The sequence below is a fragment of the Alternaria viburni genome (assembly GCF_023758015.1).
Source record: "Alternaria viburni strain BMP 2772 chromosome Unknown scaffold_31, whole genome shotgun sequence".
NCBI classification, from domain to species: Eukaryota; Fungi; Ascomycota; class Dothideomycetes; order Pleosporales; family Pleosporaceae; genus Alternaria; species Alternaria viburni.
Window position 1 is genome coordinate 87,251 of NW_026055800.1, and position 26,839 is coordinate 114,089.

Consider the following 26,839-nt stretch of genomic DNA (forward strand, 5'->3'; position numbering starts at 1 on the left):
TGGCATTGCACATCTAGCCGCCTTTCCCTTACCGGCTCCGTCTACGGACTCGCTGGCGGTCAAACGATCGGGCGAGCGCCTTCAGTGTCAACAGCGATAAACACATAACATCTCCGTCATGGCCTTGGCCTGATACTCCCCACTACAGCAACGCCGACTACCCAACAACACACCGCAAGCTTTTTACGCTCTTGGACACCCACCTTATCGTCTTGTATCTCTTGCCTCCTCCACCCTTGTATAGTAATCATAGCAGCTGCACTACTCGAGGACTTCCACCTTGACCACTGCACGCCCTTACCCACAACATGGATTCCAGCTTCCATGGCCGCCCACCAACCCGCCGACGCGCGCTCGGTGACGGCACGAACCGCGCAAATGAGGGCCCACGCATCCAGCGAGGGAATGAAAAGCGACGCAACAGCTACACGTCTTCGTCGCCGCATCCACTTCCCCACAACGAGTCTATAGTTCCGAATGGCACCCTTGCTGTCAGTCACGAACAAGTCTCACCGGAGAACAAGCGTCTGTCCGCCGTCCAAGCCCATGAAGATCGTCCCCACAAGTCGAAGCGCGATTCGGAGATTTCCAATGCGAGTACCAATGCTTCCAGCTCAAATCGCCGCCGCAAAACACACATTGGCCCTTGGCAGCTGGGTAGAACTATTGGACGCGGTGGCTGCTCGCGTGTGCGGCTTGTCAGGCACAGCGTCACAGGGCAATATGGTGCTGCGAAGATCATCTCCAAGGCTACAGCCGAGAAGGTGCGCGCTTTGAGCTTGGCCAACCTTATCGCGGAGCAAGAGTCGTCACTCTATCCCGACGGCAAGGTCATCCCATTTGGCCTGGAGCGCGAGATCTGCATCATGAAGCTGCTGGATCATCAAAACATTGTGCGCCTGTATGATATCTGGGAGAACCGCGATGAGCTGTAAGTACACCACCGATAACAAACTACTTATCTAACATGGTTCAGCTACCTCATAATGGAGTTCGTCGAAGGCGGCGAGTTGTTCAGCTACATCCACGAGCAGCATGGCTTGATCGAGATCCACGCCGTACATATCTTCCGTCAGATCATCGCAGCCCTGATCTACTGCCATCGTATAAATATCCATCACCGCGACCTCAAGCCCGAGAACATCCTGCTGGACAGAGAGACCATGAATGTCAAGCTTGTTGACTTTGGCATGGCTGCGTTACAGCCTGTCGGCAAGAAGCTCACTACACCTTGTGGTAGTCCTCATTATGCAGCACCAGAGGTTATCAAGACTACATCATACGACGGAGGAAAGGCAGATGTATGGAGCTGTGGCGTCATACTATTCGTCCTTCTTACCGGCACCCCTCCCTTCAACTATTCTGGCGATGAGCGCGATCTAAAGCACCTGTTTCGCGATATTGCCGCGGCGAAGTATGTCATGCCAGACAGCATCTCTAGAGAGGCCCAAGACCTCATCGGGAAGATACTCGTCGCTGATCCGAATCGTCGTATCTCTATCGATGAGATATGGGATCACCCATTCTTGCGCAAGTATCAGCAAGAGCTGAATTTCGTGGGAGATAATGTCAACGTCGACTACTGGACTGGTCCCCTTCCTGCCATCGCCGAGTGGACGACTCTCGAACGCACTTCCGTTGACCGCGAGATATTGCGGTACCTGCGTACACTCTGGCATAGTGAGAAGGAGGAGACCCTGATCCAGAAGTTGTTGAGTAAAGAGTAAGCAGCCTCCTCACTGTTTTCATGTGCATTTACTAATACCTGAAGCAGGCCAAACCAAGAGAAGTACTTCTACTCTGCACTTCTAAAGTACCACACCGATCAACTGGAGAACTACCAACCGGACGCACACCATGTCGTAGCCCACTCCAACAGCGACCATCATCATAACACGCGGCATTCGCCCACGCGGAGGGACATGGAGGAGCTTCCTACCAACCTCAACGCTCACAAGCGCTCGCAGTCCACGTATTCCATTATGCACAATGAGCATCTATACTCGAAGCACAGCCTCTACGAGTCGCCTGTCTCTGAAGCTAGCTACGACCCATACCGAGCCTCGCGACAGCCTATCGTCCCTATTCCCGAGGACGCTCCACTCAACCAGAATGTCACAGTTCATCGGGGACAGAGCGGTCGCAGCGAAAAGCTTCGTCCTACGACAGCTTTGGGGCATCATACAGGAAACTCGTTACGCGTTCAAGCTCTGCGAAACAACTCTAAGCGTAGTTCCGCACTGTCCCGCGGCTCTTCACGAAGCACGCCTTCCAACCAGAGTACACCATCTCATCGCGCTCCTTCGATACAGCGACGCTCCATGTCTCGTTCGTCCATCGCGAGTTCACACTGGCCTAGTAGCCCACCTGTTGCTGCTCGATCCGCTGGTATGGGTAAGCGAGGTGTGAGCTTTTCGCATCTGCGCGATCGTCGCACTTCAGCAGCGACAACTAGCAGTTGGCAGACCGAGGTTGGATCCTGTGCCGACTACATGTCTCATAGGCCTCATACGTCTATTGGGTCGTATGGTCCGTCTATCAAGACAAGCACGACTCGGTCAACTCCTAGGCCAAGAGCTCGTATGAGCTCAGAGACGCCGCGCTTGAAGCTCCGCAAGCCAGAGAGCCCTACCAAGTACATCCAAGGAGAGGCTCGGAAGGTCAGTATGGAGCTGGGTAAAGTTATGGAAGAGGCCTTCAACCGCTCTTCAGTCGGCTCAAGCGTTCGTTCAGATGCCTACCACGATGCATCGCAATATGATAGCCCTCCAACTTCGTTCTCCAATACCCGCGACTCAGGTGGCAGTACTCTGGCCGCTACCCCAGGTGCTAAGCTACTCTTTGGAGAGCGGCCATTACCACCAACTCCCGCCGAGACACCCACTACTTTCCTGCAGCGAAAGTTGGCGGAGACGCGTGCAGACATCGCTCGACGACAAAACGAGGATGACGATACCACTGAACATTTCAACGAGGTTCTTGAACATCTCGATCGCTTGATGGTGCCTGGGGTTGGAGGCAAGCGTACAGTCTCTGCTCCAGCGAAGTCCCCCGAGCGTCAACCCCTGCGCGCCATCCCGGAGGAAGTCAAGGCCGATAGTGGGAATGGGTTTGATACCCATGTTCCCCAACGTCGAGCTGTCACTGACCCCGTCAGGCCACTTGGTCGTCGTGTGGTAACCGAGCAGCAGCAGACTATCCGTATCGTCGACGGATCACCCACCCGTGTCGCGCCTCTGAACATCCGCAAGCGCAGTGGTGCAAGCTTGAAGACGAATACGACTAACGAGGTGCCTGCTGTACCTTTGATTCGATCATATGAGAATGGACAGCACGATCTGCAAGCTCCACGTCCGAACGAGGCCACTCCCGTTCTCCAGAAGCAGAACACGCTGCTTAAGAAGAAGAAGTCGCTGTGGTTCCGTCGCAACACTGGCGAGCAGGAGCGCGACCAAGAGAACAAGGAGAACCAAGTCAAGAAGAAGCAGTCAAACACTCTCCTCCAGATTCCAGAGGCATGGCAGGGTCTCGATGACCGCATCAAAGCTGACCGTGCACCATTCACGAACATTGAGAGCGAGAAGCTTGATCATAAGGGTGTAGATGGTAGCAGCGGAAGCGAATTCCCCATGCGTAACACCAGTTCAGCTGCCACGAAGAGCGATGGTTCGACTCGCAAAGGCTTCTTCGCCTTCTTCGGCAAGAAGAAGGACGACAAGGGCAAGAAGCCAATGGAACTTGGAGGTCAGTTCATTCTTTCTTACTTCTATCGCTGATCAAACACTAACACGCTTCCAGGACTCAACTTCAGCTCATCGTCGATCCTGTCCAACTTCGACATCAGCTCTGACAACAATAACGATACAGCTCGTACTGGTCCACCGGAAATGCAGATGAACTGGCTATCACGTTTCCTCCACATCAAGCCTGCCAGCAAGACGCTGTGCTTCCAGATCGGTCGTGGCAAAGTTCGTCAGGACCTTGTTCGCCTGCTGCGCGACTGGCAACGGTTCGGCGTTCAAGACGTCTCGCTGGACCGCGCGTCAAACTCGATCAACGCACGCATTGACAAGAGCAACCGTAAGTGCCCACCACCCCGAGCGTGTCTTCTATTCAGCGGATAGCGTCTGCAACACTGGCGGTTCGAAGTGGAGATGCTCGAAGCCGAGCTTGTATGGCGATGTAATGCTGCGATTTACTTCTACAACCTACGCAAATCCATGCTAACACCTTTTCCCTCACAGACCTCAAGATCAAGCCCGTAACCTTCGTCATTGAACTTTTCGTGGTACTCGAACACGGACGCCGCGCCAACCTCTGCCTCGCCCGCTTCACGCAAACCCGTGGCGCCGCCTCTAGCTTCCGCAAGGTCGTCGATATTGTCGAAGACGTCTGCCGCGCTCGCTGCATGTTGGTTGAGGACGAGGAGAAGAGAGCTTCGATGATGGAGGTCTTGGACTAGGATACCAAGATGAAGAAACATGAAGATGATGATGATAATGACGGAGCGGGGTGTTTGGATACCAGATGGCATACTTCTTCCCTCTTGTGAGTAGGGTTTAGGGATTGTATTGTGCTTTGAGTCTGGGTATCTTGTTTGTAGTAGGAGATGGGAGATTGGTGGATTGTCGATAATGGAGCATCTGCTGAATACGCTTTCACTTGCTCTTGTGTTGGCGTGTGGATGGCTGATGGGATGATGTTGGTTTACTTGTACACGTATACTCCCTCCCGGCGCCGAAGATAACGTCTAATACGTAATAATAATAGTCGCTTCTGCGCTTACTATCATAATTCCGTGCATGTGAAGGTGTTTACATGGCACTCTTGATAGATATACGACCATCATGAGCGGCACCCAGAAGGTACTTAAGCACTGTGCCTTTGACATCCGAGCACTTGTTAGGCCGTCGTATGCGGAAGATCCGTACTCAGGATAGCAGCGGAGGACACGAAAACCTGTTGTAGACGTCTGTCAAGTCAATGGTAGTAGTATGATAAGGTAGGAGAAGACATTTATACTGCTGGCTCACGAGGTTTCGCCACCTCTCTGCTTGTGATGTACATCACGATGGTGTCGCGCATAAAGGGGTTGTTGCACAGATGAGATGACGGCACATACATTAACATCACGCGTACGGATGATAGGGGTTCTTTGTGAGTTCCAGACAAGTGGAGTTCTTGCGATGTCGAGGTGGCATACGATAGGGAGTATTAAGGCATCAGTCGCAGTGGTACAATCATTTGGTTCGGCTCTGTACATGCTGGGCAACTCGTCAGGATGCCTGCATATGCCGCCATTGTCTGGACTACTTGCGACAGGCATGATATGTGGAATGTCAACCTGGCTCTCTCGCCGCAATACCTCACAGACCTTTGCAATGCTGTACACACACATGTGAGCTCAAGCTCTTCCGGTGTTCGTGAGGACGTGGTATTGCATTTGCCCTATGGCGCCAGACGCTAATATGGACAGTGTCCGGCACACCGATCCAAAAAGAGGTGAAGAAGCCATGATGCCATTCCATTCATTCCATTTTCCGTAGTGTGTTTGTTCGGAAGAGAGATTCAGAGAGTAAAGGAACACCGAGTCATCCCGAAAAACCAGCCATAACCCAGACTATGCACGCCATATCGAACCCAGCTTAACGAGTCCTCGCCTGCACCTTTGGTGCGGCACCCTTGGCACCCTGCTTGCTGACCTTGGCGGCGTTGCCTCGTGCGGACGCGGCGGCGTTCTTGGCCTTCTCAGCCTTCTTCGCTGACTCGGCGGCGGCCTTCTTCTCCTTGCCCTCCTTGATGGCAGCGGTGCGGGCGGCGGTACGGGCCTCGGGACGTTGGCTGCGGCGCTCCTTGATTACGTCGAGCGAGGCACCGACGATGGCACGCTGGTGCTTGACTGTGCGGCGGGTACGCTTCTTGGCGACTTCCTGTTGGAGAGATGGTGGTTAGCGCAGTCCGCAATGAGGGGATGGAGATGCATGTTGCGATGAGAGCAACATCGCCGCTGAGGATGTTTGCCATGCCCAAGTCTGTCCGCAGTACAGACTGATGTCATAGTTCACTGTCTCTCGAACATGTCCCAGCGGCGTGTATATGAGTTCGCGCGACTAACCTCAGAGATACCCTTCTTGTGCGCCCTTCGGTAGAGAGTGGTCCAGTGAATCTTGCGAGGGTTCTTGCGCTGGAGGAAAAGGGACTCGGTCTTTCCGTTCTGGAAGCGGAAGATCTTGCTGTCACCACGGATGTAGAGCTTGCCCTGTTTATGCCATCAGCGAATGTCCGACCCATTGTAGTGTTCCATCCCCGTCCGCCAGGTGTTCGCGTTGTCGCCGTCGCGATGGCGGGATTTCGACGTCTGAGGGGCGAGCGGCGGGACGTGGAGGGGCAATGTAACGCACCTTGCCCGGGTAGATCTTTTGACCGCTGAAGGAATCGTCGTAGGTACGCATGTTGGCGGTGTTGGCGTGATACCTGTGTGTTAGTCGTGGGGTTGTCGTCGGTCGCGAATTCAATATTGCAACTCCGGAAGAGACCTGTGGGCGGGCTAAGCCTGGGCAGGCTAGTCTCTTGGCGCTGGCGCGGTGGCTGGTGTGCGCCTCACCAAACGCCTTTCACCCACCCACACACCGCGATGCAACTCCAACGCGACATTAGTTTTTCATCACAGTGCGCTCAATGGTACCTACGATGTCTAGGCGTCTGCGCATAGTTTTCTCGCGTTCGTACAACAGCTTGACATCGACCTCTCTTACCGCATCCACCCCTACGACTGCCTCCACAGTAATCACTCACCACAAGCGAATGCATTCTCTTTCTTCATCGGCGAACCTGTTACCGAATAGCCCGATATCGTCCGATAGTTCCGCAGATGCCTTGCCCACGTCTCTCTCTACCACTGGATATGAAGATGCTCAGGCTACTGCGGTCCTTCCACTTCGACCAGCGCGGACTGAACATCACCTAGATTATGACCCTACATATCGACGAAGAACCTGGTGATACACCTTCAGCGCGATAGTAGAAGAGCCTATGACGGCATCGTTCACGGCGTTTGTGTTGATGCCTAATCCATCCTTCACTCTGTCCGCCCCACCCACACGCCATGATTTCTACGTCATTTTTGGCATCTTGGTACATCCGGAAGGCACTCGCATACTTTCATGCTGATGTGATCTAGGTGATAAAGCTAATGTGTATAGCAAGGGCCACCGTCAAAACAGCTCGAGAAGGTTCGTCACTACCGGATTCGTCAGACCGCAACACAGTGGGCGGTAAGACCATCAGAAGGTCATTGAAGCAGCCATCAACGTCCTAGCCACTACACCGCAAGTTTAGCAGAGAAATGAGTGAAACAGCTCGCGAAGAATATTCGGTACTGATTCCACCGTGGGCTCTCCGTTTGTCTTGTAAGGCCTGGAATACTCATGAACTTACAGCCCGATATTGTTCCAATCACCGAGTACATATAAAACTTCAGCAATATCAGCAACAAGAAAGTTCTTCCCAATGTTACGTGTCATGGATCCTTCATCACACAAAGTATCGGTTGCGTCCGCCGGTTCCGGTATGCAGTTACGAGAGCATGGCGATACAACGTTTGACCCGACAACGCATCGTCTCGTCACTGCATCGACGCCACGGTCTGCACGAGCGAACGCAGCCATATCTACCCCTACTCTACACGATCAAGATCTGGTAGATGTCATGGCCGAGCTTGAACGCCATCAATCTGATCACCGAGTGGCCTTCGCCTTCGACACGGCTCAAGGTGGCCGTATCCATCCATTGAACGAGGACGAGCTAAGACACTTCCGCAAGGAAAGAGATGGTGTATTTGGTCCATCTCAGTGGGACACGCCGAACCTTAACGGAGAGTTGCCATTCACTTTCACATCGCTACCCAGCCCTGCGGCAGTCGAGAAAGCGATCAAAAGCGACATTGGAGGTGAGAATCACTTCCATTTTGCACCTTCGCGTGGCTCGCCTGAAGACGATGCAAATGCAGTCATGCACTTGCTCGACAACATCGGTAACCCGAGGTACTCAGAGCCTGGCGCGGTTGTCCATATGCAGTCGCCTACCTTCAACCAGAAGAGGCGCTGGATGGCTGGATGGGAAGGAGAAGGTATGCTAGGTCAGTCAGACTTTCAGATGACCGTTGCTCCATCAGGCGAGGTATTCGAGTTGGAGTACTATGAACACCACTTCTCCACGACGCTGTTGACCGGCACGAAAGTGTGGTTCACCTTTCCTCCGCTGCAAGCTAATCTAGGCCTTCTCCGCAAAGCATACGAGGGTATGCATGACAGCAACACCTCACATGTTCCCTTGGACATTCTTTCGCAATTACAACACGGCATTGCAATCATTCAGAAGCCAGGACAGACCCTCCTGCTCCCACCATACTGGTCCCACATGATATTCTGTACCGAGACATCAACGTCGTGTAGTTTCTCTTTAGCAACCGCCGCACAATTCATGTACCGCATCAAGCACATGGATCTGTGGGTCAGCCACAATCTGTTTTGGGAGACGGGAGAACAGCTACAATCCCACCTCGTGCGCTATGCCTCAGAACTCGCAACTCATTTCGCGACCATTATGACGGGCGATCTCAAGCGCTTCAAAGTCGCCCCTGTGCAGAACCAGATATGCAGCGAATGGGTCAAGATTGGACCGAAAGAGGCCGCGGAGTTTGAGAACATGAAAGAGAAGACTGGCGTACTCTTGTCATTGATTGAAGATGAGGAGGCGAGAGAGAGAATAGATGATGAGATCCGACACGCGTGGATTGAGTTCATGGAAGAGAAGCGCAAAAAGAGACCAGAATGCCGGCTATGTCGCGTACGTATCGAGCACATGCCAGCGGGAGAGACGCCAGATGAGCGGCTGGCACGTCATGTCACCGACGTGCACTGCTCGTACGAGGAGTAATCATTTCGACATGTCCGTCGCAGCGAGAGGTGCACTACTTTGGTGCATCAAATTTGGAAGGTCTTATTCTTATTCCCGGGACGTTCCACAACTGTCATGGAAGAAATCAAATACCTCGCCCGCCCATCTCACGCCACTATCATTCACTATTAGTATAAAGACCCACGTCGCACAATGCGAGTCAAGTCGTCGCAGCCGCGCAACCACAGTGAGGGAGAAGAGCATCGGATCGGTCCCTGCCATCCGACACTAAACCGCCCGGGCCGGCCGCCATCTTCAACCACCAAGCCCAAACAGGTCTAACAAGCGGAAACGACCCACGACTTGAGTTCATGCCCCCGCACACTACACCCTGAAATCTTTTGCCTCCGGTGGACTAGACCGCCGCCATTCTGGCAGCTAGGATGCGCCATTGTCAGCAATCGATACTTTTGTACAAAGCTGAGCTGCGGCTGAAGAAATTTCCTGGGAGCTGAATGGAAGGCCTGATCTACGACCGAGGTTCGGCTCGTACCTGCAGACGAAGATGCAGAAGTGGAGAAGGCATTAGACATGTTCTAGGTCGGAGGGGAGAGCCAAATCGGGTACCTATATAAGCACAATATGTAATGAATGGACGGGACGGCAGACAAGAAGATATTACAACACGAATCTCAAATTTACCTATTAGTCGACCGTTTCTACACGCGTCCTACCCACCTACCCACATCTCCAAAACCTCCATCAGGGACGATCGAAAAATTAAACATCACTATCGACAAAGCCTGTCTTAACACCCCTACCCACAACTGAAATGCGCCTCCTGTCCACCCTCCTGAGCACAACCCTCAGCCTCCTCACCCTCACCTCCGCCGCCGCAACAATGAACACCACAAACGGCATGGGCACCACACCCTCCCAACGCTACGTCATCTCCGCCTCGCAAGCCCAAACCGTCATCTCCGCCGCCATCACCAACGCCACATCCCTCCAGATCCCCGAAAACATCGCCATCGTAGATCCCTCAGGCCTACTCGTCGCTTTCCACCGCATGGACAACGCATTCGTCGGCTCCATCGATATCTCGCAGAAGAAGGCTAGGACGGCTGTGCTGTTCAATGGGTTGTATGCTAGTGCGGATTTGTATGCGGCGGTGCAGCCTGGTGCGCCGCTTTATGATGTGCAGAATACGAATGGGGGGTTGATTGCTTTTGGGGGCGGGATACCGATTTACCTTGAGGGAAAGTTGATTGGAGGTGTGGGTGTTAGTGGAGGGAGTGTAGAGCAGGATTTGAGTGTTGCGAATGCGGGAGTGGAGGCTTTGGGGGCGAGTACGAAGGCATAGGCCCGTGGGGTAGCCGTAGAGGACTGTATTCGATGTTTAGGTCGCTAGCGAAGATACTGTGACCCTGAAGTCATATTCCATACCGCGCCTCGACTCATACTGTGATAACGACACATCCGTGCTCAGCATCCATTCCCACTATCCTCTCTCTTCTGGCGCTTAGGCCCCCGCTCAAACGATTGTGGGAACCCTCCTCCAAGGCGCTGCAAATCTCCATTGCGCACCACTTCCTCCGCAAACATGAATCTGGCAAATGCACATCAGCACGTCAGACTTGGAGGAAGTTACCTCATGAGCTCATACGTCTGGCTCCTCTCCATGGCCTCTATCGCATCCTTGGCATCGAGCCTCGTTCGTTCCTTGACCCCCTCCATCTCCGCAATCGCCGCGAACCGTTCCTTCCAGAGCGCCCATCTTTCTTTGCTGAACTCGCTTTTGCCTTTCCAGAGTTCGCCGCCGCGCCCTGGGTTGCCTTGCTTTTTGTCGGTGGGTGTGAGATCTTTTTCCATGCGGAAGAGGTCGTGGCCGTAGGCTATTATCCAAGCTGCAGCTGCGGGAACGTTTGCGTCGTATTTTTGGTTGGCCGTCGACATCGGTTCGTCGACGGGAGGTGTCTCGAGAGCTTCCCGTAGCGCGAAGATGGCGTACATGGAGAGATCATAGATATGTTCCCTTGCTACAAAGGCGAAGAAATAGTTCATGTTCGTCCAAGCTTGCACCTCCGTCTCGATGAAGCCTTCGTGAGCGGCTGGCGCGTCGTTGAAGGCCTCTCGACAGGCCATGCCAAAGTCGGTCATATCCTTGTAGAGGTAGTCATACTCCTTGTTGTCCGGTATTGAGTGCTCCTTGAATGCGGCGAGTAACTCGATGAGTTGGTGGTGCTGCGTTCGGGCGCCGTCGCGGAATGTTGATCGTCTTGCTGAGTGAATGATGCTGGTCCATAGGTCCATGAAGTCGACATCGTCGAGTTTGGCCTCCTTGATCTTTTCATCAATCGGTCCGAGGATGCGCGCCGTCGCTTCTTTCACGTCGATCTTCTCGCTGAGGTAGTCTTGGATCAACGGGTAGTACACGCTGTCTTCTTTTGGACGGAACCATCCTCTTATCTTTGCAATCTGGTCGATTTGATCTGCCTCGTTCTGGAGGGTTGGGAGGATGTCCTGAATCCTTTGGTTTTGTTGCTAGAACAGAATGTTAATTAGAGGAAAAATGAAATCATTATGAGCAAATACCGCTATGCGAGCCATTGTTCTGATCGGTGGAGCGAGACGTGGTGAGCCTAGGCTGGTGGGATGAGACAAAGGTACACGGTGTTTCCTTCTAGTGATGTCATACCCGGCGGTACCACGGTCAGTCCTACTAATCCCACGTGTATGCCTCGTTAAGGCAGCTGGTGACCTGTGCCGGACCAGTCGAAGTACGCTATGAGGCATCCCTTTCTGAAAGTGGATACACACGGCCAGTCTGTGTTGATAGGCGCGGAGCATCGTCCGCGTTACGGAAGGCAGGCGTTCGGTTGGCTGGAGAGGTGCATGGTACAAGAGCAGCTGTTACACCTGTAGCAACCACGCCTATAGTATAGCCGATCAGCGCTATGATGGTTGTTTGAATTGCGATGATCAGGATCGAAGCAGGAAGTCTTGAGAGAAGCTGATCGCCGAACGTGTAGGTGATCAACCCGCAGCTGTCGGTAAACAAGGGTCCTCGGAATGCCGGGGACGGGCTTCCCGCGGCCTTGGAACGTGTCTTTGCCCGCGGGGCACACCTGCATCGCACGGCAATGTTCAGGCGAGCGTCAAAAACAATTCAATTCCAAAGCTTGAGTGACATTCGGTGATCGAGGGGGAAGTTTTTGCATTTCATGAAGTCGGCGATGGCCTCGGAAGGTATTCGCTATTCCGCAGTACCACCTGGGTACTGTACCCTCAAAACTACGATGTATTCTTCAACCCTGTCTTACAGCAAAACATGAAGTGCGCTGTTGACTGAGGCTTGGGCTTGATATCGGCTCCATCTGGTCAAAGAGTTTCCTTTCTTACAGCTTCGCACCCCTCTCCCTCGCAGCCAGAGCCCTCAGATCCTTTCTAAGTATCTTCCCCGCGGGACTTTTCGGGACCTCGTCTAGGAATACAACACCTCCCCTCAACTGTTTATGCCCGGCAACCTTCCCCTTGACGAATTCGACAATGTCTTTCTCTCCAATCTTACTCTTATCAGCGACTACGTATGCTCTCGGCACCTCATTCGTCCCATCATCCGTCGACACACCAATAACTGCAGCATCCAGGACCAGCGGATGACTGAGCAGCATGGCTTCCAACTCAGCCGGCGCAACTTGTAGGCCCTTGTACTTAATCAACTCCTTCTTCCTATCCTGCAGAGGTAGACGTGCGAAGTCAGCATATGTCCCACATGCATTTCGTCCGGCCACGACTTACAACGATATAGAACATCCCATTCCTAAACTCCGCGATATCACCCGTGTGAAACCAGCCATCCGGATTGAAAGCCTCTTTGTCAGCGTCCTGATTCTGGTAGTACCCCTTACACACCACCGGCCCTTTCACCAGCACTTCCCCCGGAGTCCCTAACTCAACGTCTTTACCAACATCATCAACAAGCCTAGCCCGCATATTCGGCAACAACATAGCCACACTCCCCGTATCATCCCTTTTCCCGGGCGTCATAATCGTCGCACTCCCCGTCGTCTCACTCAAGCCCCACGTCTGATCCACAAAACACTCCTCACCCCCAAGTTTCTGGCTTGCCGCATACTGAAGATCTCTTCCCAGTGGCGCGGCTCCCGAGACACAGAATTCTAGGGTAGCGAATTGCGTGGTTGCCAAGGGGGATTTGGCGATTAGCAAAAGGATGGGGGGAACGGTGAAGAAGAAGGTTATGCGGTAGCGGGCGTTGTAGGTGAGGAAGGATGGGAAGTCGAAGCGCGGCATCCAGTATACGGTTCCAGCCAGGTAGAAGGGGTTTATCAGGTAGCCTTGTACGCCGGCTATGTGCGCGGTGGGGAGGTCTGGTGGGGGATGGGATGTCAGCGTACATCTATCTCAAATTGCAATATCGTATAAGGAAGTATAACTTACGGGCGATTGTCCGGTATTCGAAACCCGGGCGTTTCTCTTTCACCCACGCTTTCATCATATCCCCCGTACTAACAGTCTGGCTCACGATATTACGGTGTGAAAGCTTTACGCCCTTGGGTAGCCCAGTCGTCCCAGAGCTATAGATCAGTACTATCAGACTCTCGTCCAGCTCTTTCCTATTCGTGATCCGCGTCCACGGCAGTAAATCTCCTTCATCAATGATGTCCTTCCCCGGCCTCCCATCTTCCCCAACAACCTTCAACGTCCATTCTCTCCCCTCACTCATAAGCAGTACGCGCCCGCCTCCACCATGACCCCACCCAGCGTCCTCTGCAGCCCTGATCGTAGTCTCCAGGGTAGCTTGACAAGTCACAAGAACCTTCGAGCTGGCACCTTGTAGTTGCTTGGCTAGTTCGCTGGCTGTGCTTGCCGCGGAGGCGGCGGAGAAGATACCGCCTGCGCCGATGATTCCATACGCGAGAACGGGGAGGAGGTAGTGGCCGGTTGAGATAACGGAGCATACATCTTTTCCTGGGCCATGGGCGCCGATGCCAAAGTGTTTGCGGAGGGCGGCTGAGGTGGCTTGGGTCAGGTGGCGGGAGCGTGATGTGGTTAGGACTAGACTTGGATCTGCGGCTGAGACATGGAGGGGGGTGTCTGGTTTGGCTAGGCTGTGTTCGGAGTCTATGAGAGGATGTGTTGTTAGTTGAGGAGGTTGTTGGGGTGGTGTTAGGTGCTTTTGGTGTGGTGAGCGTACCGAACAGAAGCGTTAGTACATCGAGGTCAGGTATCGGGTAGCTTTTCTCGGAGCGATAGATGATTCCATCAGCCGTCTTGTCTACAACGGTAGCCATATTACCGCGATGCTCCTTCTTATGCAAACAGAATGTATGCGAATTCAAATGGCAAAGCCTGGTGAACGAAGCAGAAATAGCCACTACGGTCAATGGTACCACAAGACGTTGTTCTCGTGTATTCGGTTATATATACTCTAGCTAGAGTAGCCGCACAATCGCCCTCTCATAGCGACGCGTTTCCTCGGCTCCCTCGTTCCAGTCTGGATTGGCTGTCGATCCATCTGTGGCTTCGGCAAGCCTGGTATGTCAGTACTAGCGAGTAAGCGGGGTAAGTCGGGGTAATCAACAGCAGCCGTGCTACTGAGCGCCATCGTGAGGCTGTTCAATCTTGACTTATCAGATCGCTGGTGGAGGTTTTCAAGGCTTGCTCGCGATTTGCGAGTCCTCGCGCCGTGAGCGTGGGTAGGTCCTCAGAAGAACGTGGTCTTTCAACCTCTGCGCTTTGCACTCGGCTCATCATGGGCAGCTTCAGCATCATCCCCATCGGCGTCATCTCCACCAGCGGGTTTGTTGGCTTTCTTTGGTTTTCGTCTCTTCCGCTTGTGCTTGACGGGTGGTTCCTCTGCAGCCGCAGTGATCTCTATGGGTACTTCTTCTGGCTTTCGCGGAGGAACCTGAGCGGTCTTTTTGCCAGGAGTCTTGGTTGTATACGCCATCGGAAGCACTGCTGGTCGTGCGATTGGAGGCAGCTCGCTCTCGTCGACCATATTCTTGCGCATACCCCTAGGGTTCTCTGTCTTGAGCAACGCAACGTATTCAGCGGTGCGTTTGGTATGCTCAACCTTGGTCATTATCTTCCAATTCTCAGGCTTGTCTGCTGCTCTCCACTTGTTCCAAACATCTTCGTGTATTACGCTTCCGCTGAGGACAACGAACGCGCAGCTGTTCCACAGTGCATGTACTGCTTGTATCGGTAGCCACTTGGGCCGCAATTCGCCATGCTTTGCAAGCCAGTATGCGACCTTTGCTGGCGTAGGACAGATGTTGCGTAGATGTGGCTCGACGTAGATTGTGCGCTGGTCCCAGAATGCTAGGCCGTCGTCATCGGTGACTTCGAACGAGTTGTGGGGTAGGTATTTAGGAGGGTACGAAGAAGGCTTGCGGCGAACATGGTAGCCATTGCTCGAGAGCTCTAGCATCTTAGAGGGGTAGTCGCGGAGTGCTTGCTGAAGGAGGATCTGAGAGGCTTCGGGCTTCAGGGAGGAGATGTTGATGTGTTCGAGTATGGCGGTGAGGTGAATGTCTGTATAGCAAGTCAGTTATGGGGGAGGACATAGACTTGGGCATGTATACAATTCTCCTCGCCATCGACGGTTCTGTAACGGTCCTGCAGCCACCTGGCGCGCTGCTTTTCCTGGTGGGCATAGTCGGTGAAGATGAGCTCGATGCCAGCAGCAAGCTGACCAATGTACTCTAGTGTGACGGGCTTGGTGGTAAATCTGGGACCAGGCTTGGTGGCTTTGAGGTCAGTCTGTTCTGGCTGGTCAGTAGGTGAGCTGGTTCTTGTCTTCTGCATCGCCTCGACCAGCGCATCGTCTTGGTCGCCATCAGCAGGCGCTTCAGAGGGAGCTTGGGCAGGCTTGGGCCGCGGCTTCTCGCGGACGCCCTTGAGCCTGAGCGCTCTGGGAATGAACATGGCACCGATGTTCCGCTCTCGTGGTGGCGAGAGCTGACAAGAATTGGCGTCGCTGAAGAAGTTCGAGTGCCATCGCAGACCCCATTCGCGACGTGCCGCGGCTCAAGCACGGACCTACGTCAGTCCCCAGAATCTCAATTTCCATACAGCGCGGTCGACCAACAACCTCACAAACCTCCTTCATACCCGATTACATCTTCGACCGCCAAGATGGCAAAAGAGAAGAACTACAACCCCGTGCAAGAAGCCAAAAAGGCCGAGAAGCAGAAGCAGATCCGCAAGCAAAAGGCCAACCTCCAGACGCAGCGCAACGAGAAACTCGCGCGCCGAAACCCCAACCGCATACAACGCGACATTGACAACCTCAAAGAACTCGACCAGAGCGGCTCAATACGGCCACATGAGCGACAACGGCTACAGGAGTTGGAGAAGGATCTCGCCGCCGTCAACAAGGCGCGCGCTGCACTCGGCGACAAAGCGCCTGTCTTCAAGCCAGAGCGACAATTCAACAACGAGGACAGAGGACGGGGAGGCGACCGGGGAGGCAGAGGCGGCGGTGTCCTCGGCAAGCGATCGCGTGACGGACAGCGTAAAGACGACGACAGCAGCGACACGGACGACGACGTAAAGCGCATCCCCATGCCGCGCGACACACCGCCGCCCATACCACGGAAATACCTGCCTCAAGACCCGCAAGACGAAGCCGCCGCGCCCGCCGAACCCAAGAAACCCACCATCGTTTACGAAGCCGCGCCCCAGGTCCGCGATCTGCGCAAGGAAGCAACAAGATTCATGCCTGCGTCTGTGGCGCAGAAGGTCAAGCTGGCAAAGGGCGAGGGCCGGTTACTCGAACCCGACGAGTTTGACAAGTTGCGGGAAGGAGGGTATATGAATGAAGGGAAGAAGAAGGATGACACGGAGGAAGGCGCTGAGAAGGTTCCACGAACAGCTGAGGATGAGGAGCTGGATGCTTTCTTGAGGTTACAGAACACGTCGGTGGGTGACATGGCGGAGCAAGTTGCTGAGGCTGCGGTGCAGGAAGCAGAGTACAAGATGATGGCTGCTGAGGCCAAGGGGCAGATGGAGGGTATATCTGACGAGGCCAAGACGGCGGAGAATACACTCAGGCATGTGCAGATGGAGGAGGTGGAAGATGAAGATCTATAGCATGCTATTAGTAGTAAGTGCATCATGCACGAGTTATACCTTCAAACGTCCGGTCTTTGTTCCCAGATTCCACATCCCGCTGGTAGTTGTGAAAGTGCAGCATTGGGCGACAAGGTGAGTGCTACCATTAGGCGGTGGGAATCCTAATTACTTCGCGGAGAGTAAGCAGCAGGGCAATTGGTGTGTAGTTGAAGCTGTGGCTGAAGATCAAAGGAGAAGTGAAGGCAAGTCACAGCAGAAGACAGATTGTTGATCATTGTTATTTCATTCATGGTAGGGTATATAGATATGCGGCTTTCACGCCGAAAGGGTATGTTCCATCCATCGCAGTATCATGTTCGTCCATTCTCAGGTCTTCATGGTCGTAAGAGGAGGGTTGTGTATCGTGGCTACCAGGCAACAGCAAGAAGGAAGCGAGTGCTTTACTTCTTCTGGCCAGTGGCGCCGGAGAGGGTGTCGGAGATGCTCTGACCAGCGTTGCCGAGAGCGTCTTGAGCTTGCTTCATGACACCCTGGCCCTGGGCGGAGGCGTCGTCGCCGCCTGAGCGGGTGGCGTCACCGAGCTTCTGTCCGGTGGACTTCTGGCCCTCTGGTTTGTATGTTAGTTTATGGCCGGGTGGTAAGTGGTGAGCAGTGGAAGAGACGTACCAGGCTGGACCATACCGGCAACGCGGTCACCAGCACCAGTGAGGCTCTCGCTGGCCTTCTCGGTGGTGGACTTCTGGGAGTCGGGGGTCACTGAGACACTGTCAGATGGTGCACTGAAGTTGAGCGAAGACAGTAAGCTTACTCTTCTCGTAGGCTTGCTCGCCGAGACCCTTGCGGAGGTTGTCAGACATGTTGGTAGTTGGTGGTTGGTTGGTTGAGGGTTGAAAGTGGTAGTTGTAGTTGAGTTGATTGGAGTTGAGTGTGATGAAGGTTCGAGCAAAGGGAAGCAGAAGCAGTCTTATATACTACCCTTCAGCGTCGTCCAGGCTGCAGTGACGTGCTACGAAACCCGTACGTCATGCCTTGCGAGGCAGGCACCGTAGCCGCAAAGGGTGTGGGTGAGAGAGGGCAGCAGCAGTCGTACCGTGTACTCAGTGGGCCCTGTTACTTGCTCCTTCACATGTACGGTTGGCAGGGTCTACAGGGGTTCCTGCCAGGATGTATACCAGTTTGCAGACGCCACAGCCCGCCACGATAGGTAGATCAGCACTTCCGCTATATGTGATTGATGGTAATCTGGCGCCTTTGCATGGCATTCGCGTCATCTGGCCACGGCTCAAGGTGGGTACGGGTTCCAGATCTTCTGCCGCGGGACGAACACTGCCCCGCTATGAGTGAGATACGCTGTACAACTTGGATAGAGGGGCATCTGCTGCCGCGGCTGCCCCTCTTCCATAATTGCTTTCTGAACTGGATAGTTGGTAGCGTAGCAGAGACATAGTTGGTAGCGCTGGATTAGCATCAGTTCTTTCTTGGAAACGGTAGACTATTCCCTCGCCCTACTTCTAGCTCCCAGCCATGCTCCGGAGTACGAGCCGCTGTTTGCCAGCATCGGGTACGCGAACAGTGCGAGGGTTTAGTGGGGCAGTACCCCGCTGACGTAGCTCAGAGGCACGAGGAAGTCGCGCAGCACGTGACCCGCATCATCACCATCGCACACTAACCCCAATCCATCACTCACCACACCACGCGCTGCGCGTGCAAACATCCTACAGACATCAACACGTCCAACTTCTGCAGTTCGGCTGAACGGCGGCAATCGACTTCACGCGTACAGCGCGTACAGTGGACGGCGTTGCTAATTCTGGCCTTTTGCCGCTGAGCGAAAACTTGTTTGACATCTGTCGCAGCCTATCCACTTTTCATCTCGTCAACATCGTCAATGTGACGAGCCTTCGCTTGGGCGATTGGAAGCTGTGCACATCCTGCGCACAACTCCGATCATGTACTTACATAGAAGAAGCGGGCCGTTATCCGTTGCTGCGCTGTCTGCTGTGAACCTTGGCTGATCTCACAGCATCCGTGGCGAGGCTGAGTCCCGCCAACATCGCGTCCATTGGTACCACAACAACTGCAAGTCAGCAACAAGAAGCGGGAGAAGGGTTGACCTATTTCCGGCCGCAGCTACGGCCTCGAATCACTATCGGAGAACTGGTCCTTGTCTGCACGGCGAGGTCTGCGGTCTCACCTGGCCGGCCGCAGTCACCCTTGGGCCGAGCCCGCGCACAACTCAGATAACGCCGGCTATAGTGTACTCCTATAGCTGATACCAACATCGCCCTATGAAGGCGATCGCCAGCATGATGCCAGCATGGTCAGCAGTCGGAAGTGCGACCGTCGGATGCTCAATGAAAGCTGCCTGGAGGCCTGACAGCCACATTCAATAGCCAACAACAACGTTCGACCATTGTCTTATACGGGTTGCATGCATTCGAGTCTCGCCGCGCGACTTGGAGTCGTCTCCCAACTGTGCCGTCGGCGTCGCGCGATATCCTCAGGAAGGGCTCGCCGTTACACGCGATGCTCCTGAGCGAACTCCCAGGGTCGGCAAGGCTGGTCAACGCTTCACAAGCCACGAAAGGGTCCCTGTGCCACAAGCGACCTAACCAAACAGGCGATATTTCAGATATACAACCAATCAACCTTCAATCTCCCATATCTGCCTTACCAATAGGTATACCCAGCGTCTGTTCCCCGTGTTTCAGATCGGATCCGCTCTAGCGCTTTCCTAGACAGTAGTCGCTTCATGATAGGGTCCGCGTCGATCAGGCTCCGACAAACCTAATTTTACTTACCGCTGCACAGTACCAAACCTCACCGTTTGGTGTATGGACATGCCCTCTATCACAGTCATTGACTCGTCGACGGCTCTCGCCCGCATGAGTCTCCATGCCTGACAATCCGCAAGGCCGCCTGGCTAGCTGTGCCACAGGCTCTAACAATAGCTCAAGCACAGTAATGGCAGGGATGACTTTATGCGGCAGAGAATGCCATAGGTACATTCGATATGTCGAACAGGTTTGCTTGTGTACAGTATCCTCTTGGAGTTCTCGGCGTTATCTGCACTGCCGTGACTAGGATCGAACTCACACGCCAGCCTACAGTCCGGTTCCTTGATACATCTGCCTGAACTTTCGAAGTCGAGGTCGCTTCGGTCAATGTCACAGCGTCTGGGGAAAACATAAAACACAGAGCGGTTCGCCTCTGTTAGTTGTCACTTCCTTATCAAGCCAGCATCCTCTCATTGAGCTCGAAGCACTTCAGTAATCCCTATTGTCACTATTGCTTAATCCACCATGAAGTACCTCACAGCGCTGTTGATACCTCTCCTCTACTGTACGCCTGTATACGCAGACTTTGCCGACGACGCTTTCTCAGCAATAAAGACTCTACAAGAAAAATGGTACAATTCTGATACTGGTTTATGGTACGTCGCAGTCCACTTCTCACATTGACCAAATCTAATCTCTACCAGGAACGACTTATGGTGGCAGTCTGGCAACATTATCGAGACCGTCGCGCGCTTCGGTATTCAGGATGCCGACTTCAAGGAGCACGCCATTAACATCGTCTCCACCACATACGCCAAATCGTCCCAACAGCACGGGGCAGATGGGTGGAAGAACAAGTTCTACGATGACGAGGGGTGGTGGGCCATGGGCTGGATAGCCTCATACGATCTCACTGGAGACATGAAGTACCTCGACACAGCCAGAGACATCTTCGCCGACATGACTACAGGCTGGGACGGCAATCGGTGTGGCGGCGGCCTATGGTGGTCCAAAGACCGCGACTACATTGCCGCCATCTCAAACGAACTCTTCTTATCCGTTGCTGCCCATCTGGCAAACCGGGCTGAGGGCCAGATGAAAGAGGACTACACCAACTGGGCTGAGATGGAGTGGGACTGGTTCGAAAAGTCCGGTATCATCAACTCCGACAGCTTAGTAAACGACGGCATCGACCCATCAAGCTGCAAGAACAACGGCAGAACAACCTTCACTTACAACCAAGGCATCGTCCTAGCTGGTCTCTCGGAATTAGCTCGCGCAACAAACAACGGCGATTACATCGAAAAGGCCTACAAGCTCGCTACGGCGTCGACTTCTAAACTCAGCGACGGCAGCGGTATCCTTACCGAGCCCGCTGATTATCCTCTCGACCCCGTCGCCTCGCAGTTCAAAGGCGCATACGTTCGCGGTCTATCAACGCTGTATGAAAACGCACCACAAGAAGGTGTCCAACAATTCTTCATGCGCAATGCGAATGCGGCGAGGAGTCAGCCTAGGGTTGATGGTGGCGTTATCATAGATCGGTGGCAGGGGCCCAGCGACAGTGGCAACCCGAGCACACACGCGAGTGGCATTGACATCCTTGTCGCCGCTGCGCTGGCTGGAGAAGCTTAGGATGACTGGCATGCGCTCCTGATTCTAGTAATGTTTTATACCCCCTTCTGTTTTTACTTTCTCGGTTGTTCGGCGCTGGATCTCGCGGGTTTGTGGTCATCTTGGTCGGAAAAGAGAATCATTTTGTTTAATGGTAATTACGAATTTAACGACACATCAACATCGATCTCCGAATGATACTATCCATTAACTTACCTGATGTCGTTGTTGGTGGATGTGCCGGGCTATATGGACACGGGCCAAATCAAGTAAAGTTTGACCTGCACCTCATGAACGGCACACTCGCTAAGCTTCCAGTGAAACCTCGACCGGGCTCTTCCGGGCATCGCACGAAATCTCACAGAAGAAAGCCATACGATCAACTTTATTGACACCCTGCACGCAGGATGCGTTCTCTTGCGCGCTCGCTGTCGAGCACGCGATGTTGCGGGGAAGCTTCGGCGTGGCCGGCACTTGCAACGAGCTTCCGCTCGGTCGCGCCCAGACAATAGCATCAACGTTGTTCCCAGCTCCACTCTCCTACACTTATCCGAACGCGTCCAGTACGTCCTCGCCTCACGTAAAACGTTTTACCGAAGTGCCTTAGTCAAATGACCGCGCAGATGCAAGTCGATAAGGCTACAGCTGCGCACTGTCCTGCTGGAAGATACGCCCCCGATCTTTGCACACGTCGATTAGGGCTAGAGGCGGCATGCATGCTGCTTTGTTTGTTGGCGGCTGCAGGTCTTGCTGCTCATGGTAGGGTAGATACGCCCGTGGTTACACCGGTTTGGGAGGGTGTTGTATTGTCAGAGGTGCTGTCATGCCGGGTCTATCTGTTGATTTGGGATGGGCAGAGAATGCGTGATGTAAGGTTTGCAAGCTTTTTGCCTTGTTCATCTTGTGGGTATCGGGGCTGGAGTGGAAGAGCTTTGTCTTACATATCAGACGTCGTTGTTGGGGGATTCTCTTCACTTTCCACACGTTCTTCGTTTTTATTCATCTACCTCTCGTCATGGGCTACGAAGCGAATAAGTACCGGTCATGGCTGCCGAACTTCCTCAAGAAGTCGACTCAAGATGACGCCACGCCTGATGAGCGAACATCTCTTCTCCCAGACTCGCAGCATGAGGAATGGTCTACTGGCGAAACCCACGAGCTCGATGATGACACTGCATCAAAGTCCCAACTTATCGTCCACGAGTTCTGGGTACTGTTCAAAGGATCACTTCCCGTGGTCGTAGCATACGCGTTGCAAAATTCCCTGCAGACAGTATCTGTCCTCATCGTCGGACGCCTCTCGCCAGAAGCATTGGCTACCGCTGCCTTCTCGTATATGTTCGCAATGGCTACGGGTTGGCTCGTCGCTCTTGGTGGCACGACCGCGATCGACACGCTGGCTTCTGCCAGTTTTACCGGAAGCAAGAATCGGCATGACCTGGGTATCATCCTCCAGCGCGCATTCGTCGTTCTTCTACTGTTCTACATACCCATCGCTATCGTGTGGTTCTGCTCCGAGCCGCTCTTCAAAGCGCTCGGCCAGGAGGACTATATCGCCAGAGACTCGGCGAGGTTCCTCTCGGTGCTTGCCCCAGGCGGTATCGGATACGTATATTTTGAGGCGTTGAAGAAGTATATGCAGGCTCAAGGTATGGTTCTTGTTCTGCCGCCATTCAGAAAACTATACTCACATGTTTAGAAATCATGAGACCCGGCACATACGTCCTATTGATCACCTCCCCCCTCAGCGCCGGCCTGAACTACCTCTTCGTGTACACTTTCCAAATGGGCCTTCTCGGCGCTCCGCTCGCTACCGGCATCGCATACTGGGCATCATTTCTTTTGCTGCTCGCATATGCTCGCTTCGTCGATGGATGGCAATGCTGGGGCGGTTGGGACCGTAAGTGTCTACAAAACCTTTGGACCTTCTCACGGCTTGCCTTACTCGGAGTTATACATGTCGGCACAGAATGGTGGGCGTTTGAGATCGTTGCGCTTGTTGCAGGCAAACTCGGCACGATACCACTCGCCGCGCAAAGTGTCATCATGACCACGGACCAAGTCATGAACACCATTCCTTTCGGAGTTGGTGTCGCTACCTCGTCGCGTGTCGGAAACCTCCTCGGCGCACGCAATGCCAAAGGCGCCGCCAGAGCTGCCAACGTGGCTGCGGTACTTAGTATGCTGCTCGGTGCGCTTGTACTGGCTGTCCTTATGGGCGTCAAAGACTTTTACGCCAAGATCTTCAACGACGACGACGAGGTCATCAAGCTCACTGCAAAGGTAATGCCTTATGTTGCGCTTTTCCAAATTGCAGACGGACTCAACGGCAGCTGCGGAGGCGCCCTCAGAGGCATGGGTCGACAGCATATTGGAGCGACGGTAAACATTGTCAGCTACTACTGCGGAGCTCTGCCACTCGGCATTTGGCTTGCTTTCCACGGCTGGGGACTTGGCGGCTTATGGGTAGGCCAATGCATAGCCCTGTATCTTGTTGGATTTGCAGAATGGGCGATCGTTGCTTGGAGTAACTGGGACTACCAAGTCAAGAAAGCTTTCGAGCGGATGGATTCGGATGACAGGGCGGAGCTGGGCGTGCCTCCAGATGAAGCAGCGCCGGTACACAGATAGTGGCCTCGCATCATTGAGGTCGATCGGACCTCGGAGGTATTAGCAACGCGTCTTACTGTGTAGACGCACGGAATAGAGATAGATAGCTGCCCGGAGCCACCAATGCACGAAGTGTCAAAAATTACTCGATACGTTAAGCGAGACGTTTTTAGTGCCGCCGGTATCTGAATCCTGGCTCCGCGAACGAACCTCACTCCTCATCACCTCATCACCTCCGCACAGCTACCCGATCGCTGCGTACCCCACGCCTTGTTCTCTCCTCAATGGCATGGAACCCCGTACTGGAAACGCGTGAGTGAACGATGTATGCGACCGTGCATGCGCTGCACCTCGGCCCATCAATCGACCGCCTAACCTGCCACGGAGATCACACTTGAAGGATGCATCCGGATCACACAATTCTTATCGAACCAATCCGCGTACCATACAACAGCTACGAAAGACCGTTACGTAGAGGTATAAAGCTCTAGACTACGTAACAACCTCACCGGAAAGCTCACTTGCATGCATGAGCTAGCGTAACTTTGCTACGCGTCTTGACTCGCTTCAGATAAGGCTGCGATACCCAGGGATCGAGGCTGCTGAATATCAGCGTTACATATCGTCTATGGAGAAGGTTACTGGTCGGATTCCCCGGGTTTTATCACCGTGGCGCCCGTCATTGTACATGCGTGCATGGCGGGGTGGGTATCCACATCGATCAGCAACGGCTGGTGCATGTCGTTCTCGGTGAAATGAAGTTGCGCAAGAGTACGCGGATGAGGTGAAGAGCTGGTGCGACCATCACGGTATTCAGATGGTTATTCAAAAGGTAGACATGGTTGACTGCGGAATAGTCCAGTCCAATTCTCATTGCAGCACTTCTCCAACTCCATCCGCGAAGCACACAACTCCGAGTTCACAACCTACGTCAACGCAATATCGAGCCCGGTGGCTTCTCCAAGGATCTACTAACCGATTGGAGGCAGTACGGTGCTATGCCTGCAGACGACATCATCATGGAGCAGGGGTAGCTCCAAAAAAATGTTGTTTACCTAACAGCAGTTTACCTAACGTGAGCTGGTCAAACAAGTCACTGATAGAGTTGCGCTCGATATCTTCAGCTATTTACTGCGAGCTCTCCGCGGTCCCCAGATCTGTTCATCCATCTCGTCCCCTCCAGTTTCACTCCATTGTTATCCTGAGACTCCAGCAAGATGAGGTTCACTCCCGCGCTTTTGAGCTTCGCGGCTACGGTAGCTGCGCACGGCGACCACGGTCATGACCAGGATCCTTTGAATGGTCCTCACGAGGGACTGTGGTACAACACACTTCCTGGTGATGGCGGCAAACAAGTACGCATCGACAGCTCGAAACGACGCCGTACAACACTAACTTACGTGACTGCAGGCCGATTCCATCTTCTCCGGCATATCCACATTCGGCCGCCTTCCATACCACCCATGTCTCTCTAGCAACACGCAGTTCGACATTGCGTTCATTGGTGCGCCCTTTGACACTGGCACATCCTACCGCCCTGGTGCTCGCTTCGGGCCCAGCGGTATCAGACAAGGTTCCCGCCGCCTCAATCTCTAGTATGTTTCCTTGAAAGCAGTCGCATGCTTACTTTTATTGTGTCGTGATCCAAAGGCTCACGCAGAATTGGATTTAGTGGTGGATACAACGTTCCTCTCGCTGCGAACCCGTTCAACTCGTGGGCTAAAGTTGTGGACTGCGGTGACATTCCCGTTACTTCGTAAGTTACTTTACGTCTTTACGTGCTTGAGAAGCTGGTGTTAGGATGTGCTAACTCGTTTGCTCGTGTAGGTACGACAACGCGTATGCGCTTCAGCAGATCGAGGAAGGCCACAACCTTCTGTTGAGCCGCCCACCACACACACATGCCAACAAGCCCGGCCCCTCAAAGACAGGCAAGACACTCCCTCGTTTGATCACTCTCGGAGGAGATCACACCATCACACTCCCTCTTCTCCGTTCTATCAACCGAGAATATGGCCCCATCACCGTCATCCACTTTGACAGCCATCTGTAAGCCCCACTCCTTCTTCATCACCTCCCTATCATATATCCACTAACACCTACCAGCGACACCTGGCGCCCCAAAGTCTTCGGCGGCGCACCCTCCGAACAAGCCAGCATAAACCACGGCACCTACTTCTTCCACGCCGCCCAAGAAGGCCTCCTCGCAAACGACACCAACATCCACGCCGGCATCCGCACGACCCTATCCGGCCCCTCTGACTACGAAAACGACGGTTACTGCGGTTTCGAAATCGTCGAGGCACGCGAAGTGGACAAGATCGGCACCGATGGCATTATCAAGAAGATCCGCGAGAGGGTCGGCTTGGAGAAGCCCGTGTATCTGAGTATCGATATTGATACGCTGGATCCTGCTTGTACGTTACTAATCTTTGGTAGAGTTGCGTTATAGATTGGATAGCATAGCTAACGTGTATGAACGCACAGTCGCACCCGCAACCGGCACCCCCGAAACCGGCGGCTGGACCACACGCGAACTACGCACCATTATCCGCGGTCTCGAAGGCATCAACCTCATCGCCGCCGACATTGTCGAGGTCGCACCCGCTTACGACACCAACGCCGAACTAACCACTATGGCTGCTGCTGTGCGTTTCTATTTCCTTACTCTCCTTGGCTCGATTATGTATATGCTTGTTTGGGGCTTTCGCTGACGGGATGCATTCTAGGATACGCTGTATGAGGTCATGACTTTGATGGTTAAGAAGGGGCCCTTGAGCTATATGGGAGCTCCCAAGGAGATCATGGAGTTGTAGATGAAGAGATGGTCTTGTGAT

General features: G+C 53.7%; 12 protein-coding genes across 12 annotated transcripts; 7 read left to right on the forward strand and 5 right to left on the reverse strand.

Moving 5' to 3' along the window:
* Nucleotides 1-308: 308 nt before the first annotated feature.
* On the forward strand, nucleotides 309-4,462 carry J4E79_010481 (uncharacterized protein; the record flags this gene model as incomplete). Its single annotated transcript, XM_049359318.1, has 5 exons — nucleotides 309-931; nucleotides 977-1,723; nucleotides 1,775-3,744; nucleotides 3,799-4,080; nucleotides 4,245-4,462. The coding sequence occupies 5 exons, from the start codon at nucleotides 309-311 to the stop codon at nucleotides 4,460-4,462; spliced, it is 3,840 nt and encodes a 1,279-aa protein (XP_049206129.1).
* Nucleotides 4,463-5,645: 1,183 nt separating this feature from the next.
* RPL24 (60S ribosomal protein L24) lies at nucleotides 5,646-6,452 on the reverse strand (the record flags this gene model as incomplete). The annotated part of the gene is made up of 3 exons (XM_049359319.1): nucleotides 5,646-5,930; nucleotides 6,116-6,259; nucleotides 6,402-6,452. 3 exons carry the CDS (start codon nucleotides 6,450-6,452, stop codon nucleotides 5,646-5,648), a joined length of 480 nt encoding a protein of 159 aa, XP_049206130.1.
* A 1,117-nt stretch (nucleotides 6,453-7,569) lies between these two features.
* On the forward strand, nucleotides 7,570-8,937 carry J4E79_010483 (uncharacterized protein; the record flags this gene model as incomplete). The annotated part of the gene is made up of 1 exon (XM_049359320.1): nucleotides 7,570-8,937. One exon carries the CDS (start codon nucleotides 7,570-7,572, stop codon nucleotides 8,935-8,937), a length of 1,368 nt encoding a protein of 455 aa, XP_049206131.1.
* Nucleotides 8,938-9,730: 793 nt separating this feature from the next.
* J4E79_010484 (uncharacterized protein) lies at nucleotides 9,731-10,261 on the forward strand (the record flags this gene model as incomplete). The annotated part of the gene is made up of 1 exon (XM_049359321.1): nucleotides 9,731-10,261. One exon carries the CDS (start codon nucleotides 9,731-9,733, stop codon nucleotides 10,259-10,261), a length of 531 nt encoding a protein of 176 aa, XP_049206132.1.
* A 284-nt stretch (nucleotides 10,262-10,545) lies between these two features.
* J4E79_010485 (uncharacterized protein) lies at nucleotides 10,546-11,508 on the reverse strand (the record flags this gene model as incomplete). The annotated part of the gene is made up of 2 exons (XM_049359322.1): nucleotides 10,546-11,442; nucleotides 11,494-11,508. 2 exons carry the CDS (start codon nucleotides 11,506-11,508, stop codon nucleotides 10,546-10,548), a joined length of 912 nt encoding a protein of 303 aa, XP_049206133.1.
* Nucleotides 11,509-12,296: 788 nt separating this feature from the next.
* J4E79_010486 (uncharacterized protein) lies at nucleotides 12,297-14,213 on the reverse strand (the record flags this gene model as incomplete). The annotated part of the gene is made up of 4 exons (XM_049359323.1): nucleotides 12,297-12,635; nucleotides 12,700-13,289; nucleotides 13,360-13,977; nucleotides 14,117-14,213. The coding sequence occupies 4 exons, from the start codon at nucleotides 14,211-14,213 to the stop codon at nucleotides 12,297-12,299; spliced, it is 1,644 nt and encodes a 547-aa protein (XP_049206134.1).
* Nucleotides 14,214-14,644: 431 nt separating this feature from the next.
* J4E79_010487 (uncharacterized protein) lies at nucleotides 14,645-15,852 on the reverse strand (the record flags this gene model as incomplete). Its single annotated transcript, XM_049359324.1, has 2 exons — nucleotides 14,645-15,459; nucleotides 15,510-15,852. 2 exons carry the CDS (start codon nucleotides 15,850-15,852, stop codon nucleotides 14,645-14,647), a joined length of 1,158 nt encoding a protein of 385 aa, XP_049206135.1.
* A 210-nt stretch (nucleotides 15,853-16,062) lies between these two features.
* Nucleotides 16,063-17,019, forward strand: J4E79_010488 (uncharacterized protein; the record flags this gene model as incomplete). Its single annotated transcript, XM_049359325.1, has 1 exon — nucleotides 16,063-17,019. The coding sequence occupies one exon, from the start codon at nucleotides 16,063-16,065 to the stop codon at nucleotides 17,017-17,019; it is 957 nt and encodes a 318-aa protein (XP_049206136.1).
* Nucleotides 17,020-17,441: 422 nt separating this feature from the next.
* J4E79_010489 (uncharacterized protein) lies at nucleotides 17,442-17,858 on the reverse strand (the record flags this gene model as incomplete). Its single annotated transcript, XM_049359326.1, has 3 exons — nucleotides 17,442-17,608; nucleotides 17,668-17,757; nucleotides 17,810-17,858. The coding sequence occupies 3 exons, from the start codon at nucleotides 17,856-17,858 to the stop codon at nucleotides 17,442-17,444; spliced, it is 306 nt and encodes a 101-aa protein (XP_049206137.1).
* A 2,445-nt stretch (nucleotides 17,859-20,303) lies between these two features.
* J4E79_010490 (uncharacterized protein) lies at nucleotides 20,304-21,413 on the forward strand (the record flags this gene model as incomplete). The annotated part of the gene is made up of 2 exons (XM_049359327.1): nucleotides 20,304-20,434; nucleotides 20,483-21,413. The coding sequence occupies 2 exons, from the start codon at nucleotides 20,304-20,306 to the stop codon at nucleotides 21,411-21,413; spliced, it is 1,062 nt and encodes a 353-aa protein (XP_049206138.1).
* Nucleotides 21,414-22,407: 994 nt separating this feature from the next.
* On the forward strand, nucleotides 22,408-24,023 carry J4E79_010491 (uncharacterized protein; the record flags this gene model as incomplete). The annotated part of the gene is made up of 3 exons (XM_049359328.1): nucleotides 22,408-23,041; nucleotides 23,092-23,292; nucleotides 23,362-24,023. The coding sequence occupies 3 exons, from the start codon at nucleotides 22,408-22,410 to the stop codon at nucleotides 24,021-24,023; spliced, it is 1,497 nt and encodes a 498-aa protein (XP_049206139.1).
* Nucleotides 24,024-25,219: 1,196 nt separating this feature from the next.
* On the forward strand, nucleotides 25,220-26,818 carry J4E79_010492 (uncharacterized protein; the record flags this gene model as incomplete). The annotated part of the gene is made up of 7 exons (XM_049359329.1): nucleotides 25,220-25,357; nucleotides 25,413-25,597; nucleotides 25,675-25,758; nucleotides 25,830-26,051; nucleotides 26,109-26,419; nucleotides 26,490-26,650; nucleotides 26,732-26,818. The coding sequence occupies 7 exons, from the start codon at nucleotides 25,220-25,222 to the stop codon at nucleotides 26,816-26,818; spliced, it is 1,188 nt and encodes a 395-aa protein (XP_049206140.1).
* Between the last annotated feature and the right edge of the window lie 21 nt (nucleotides 26,819-26,839).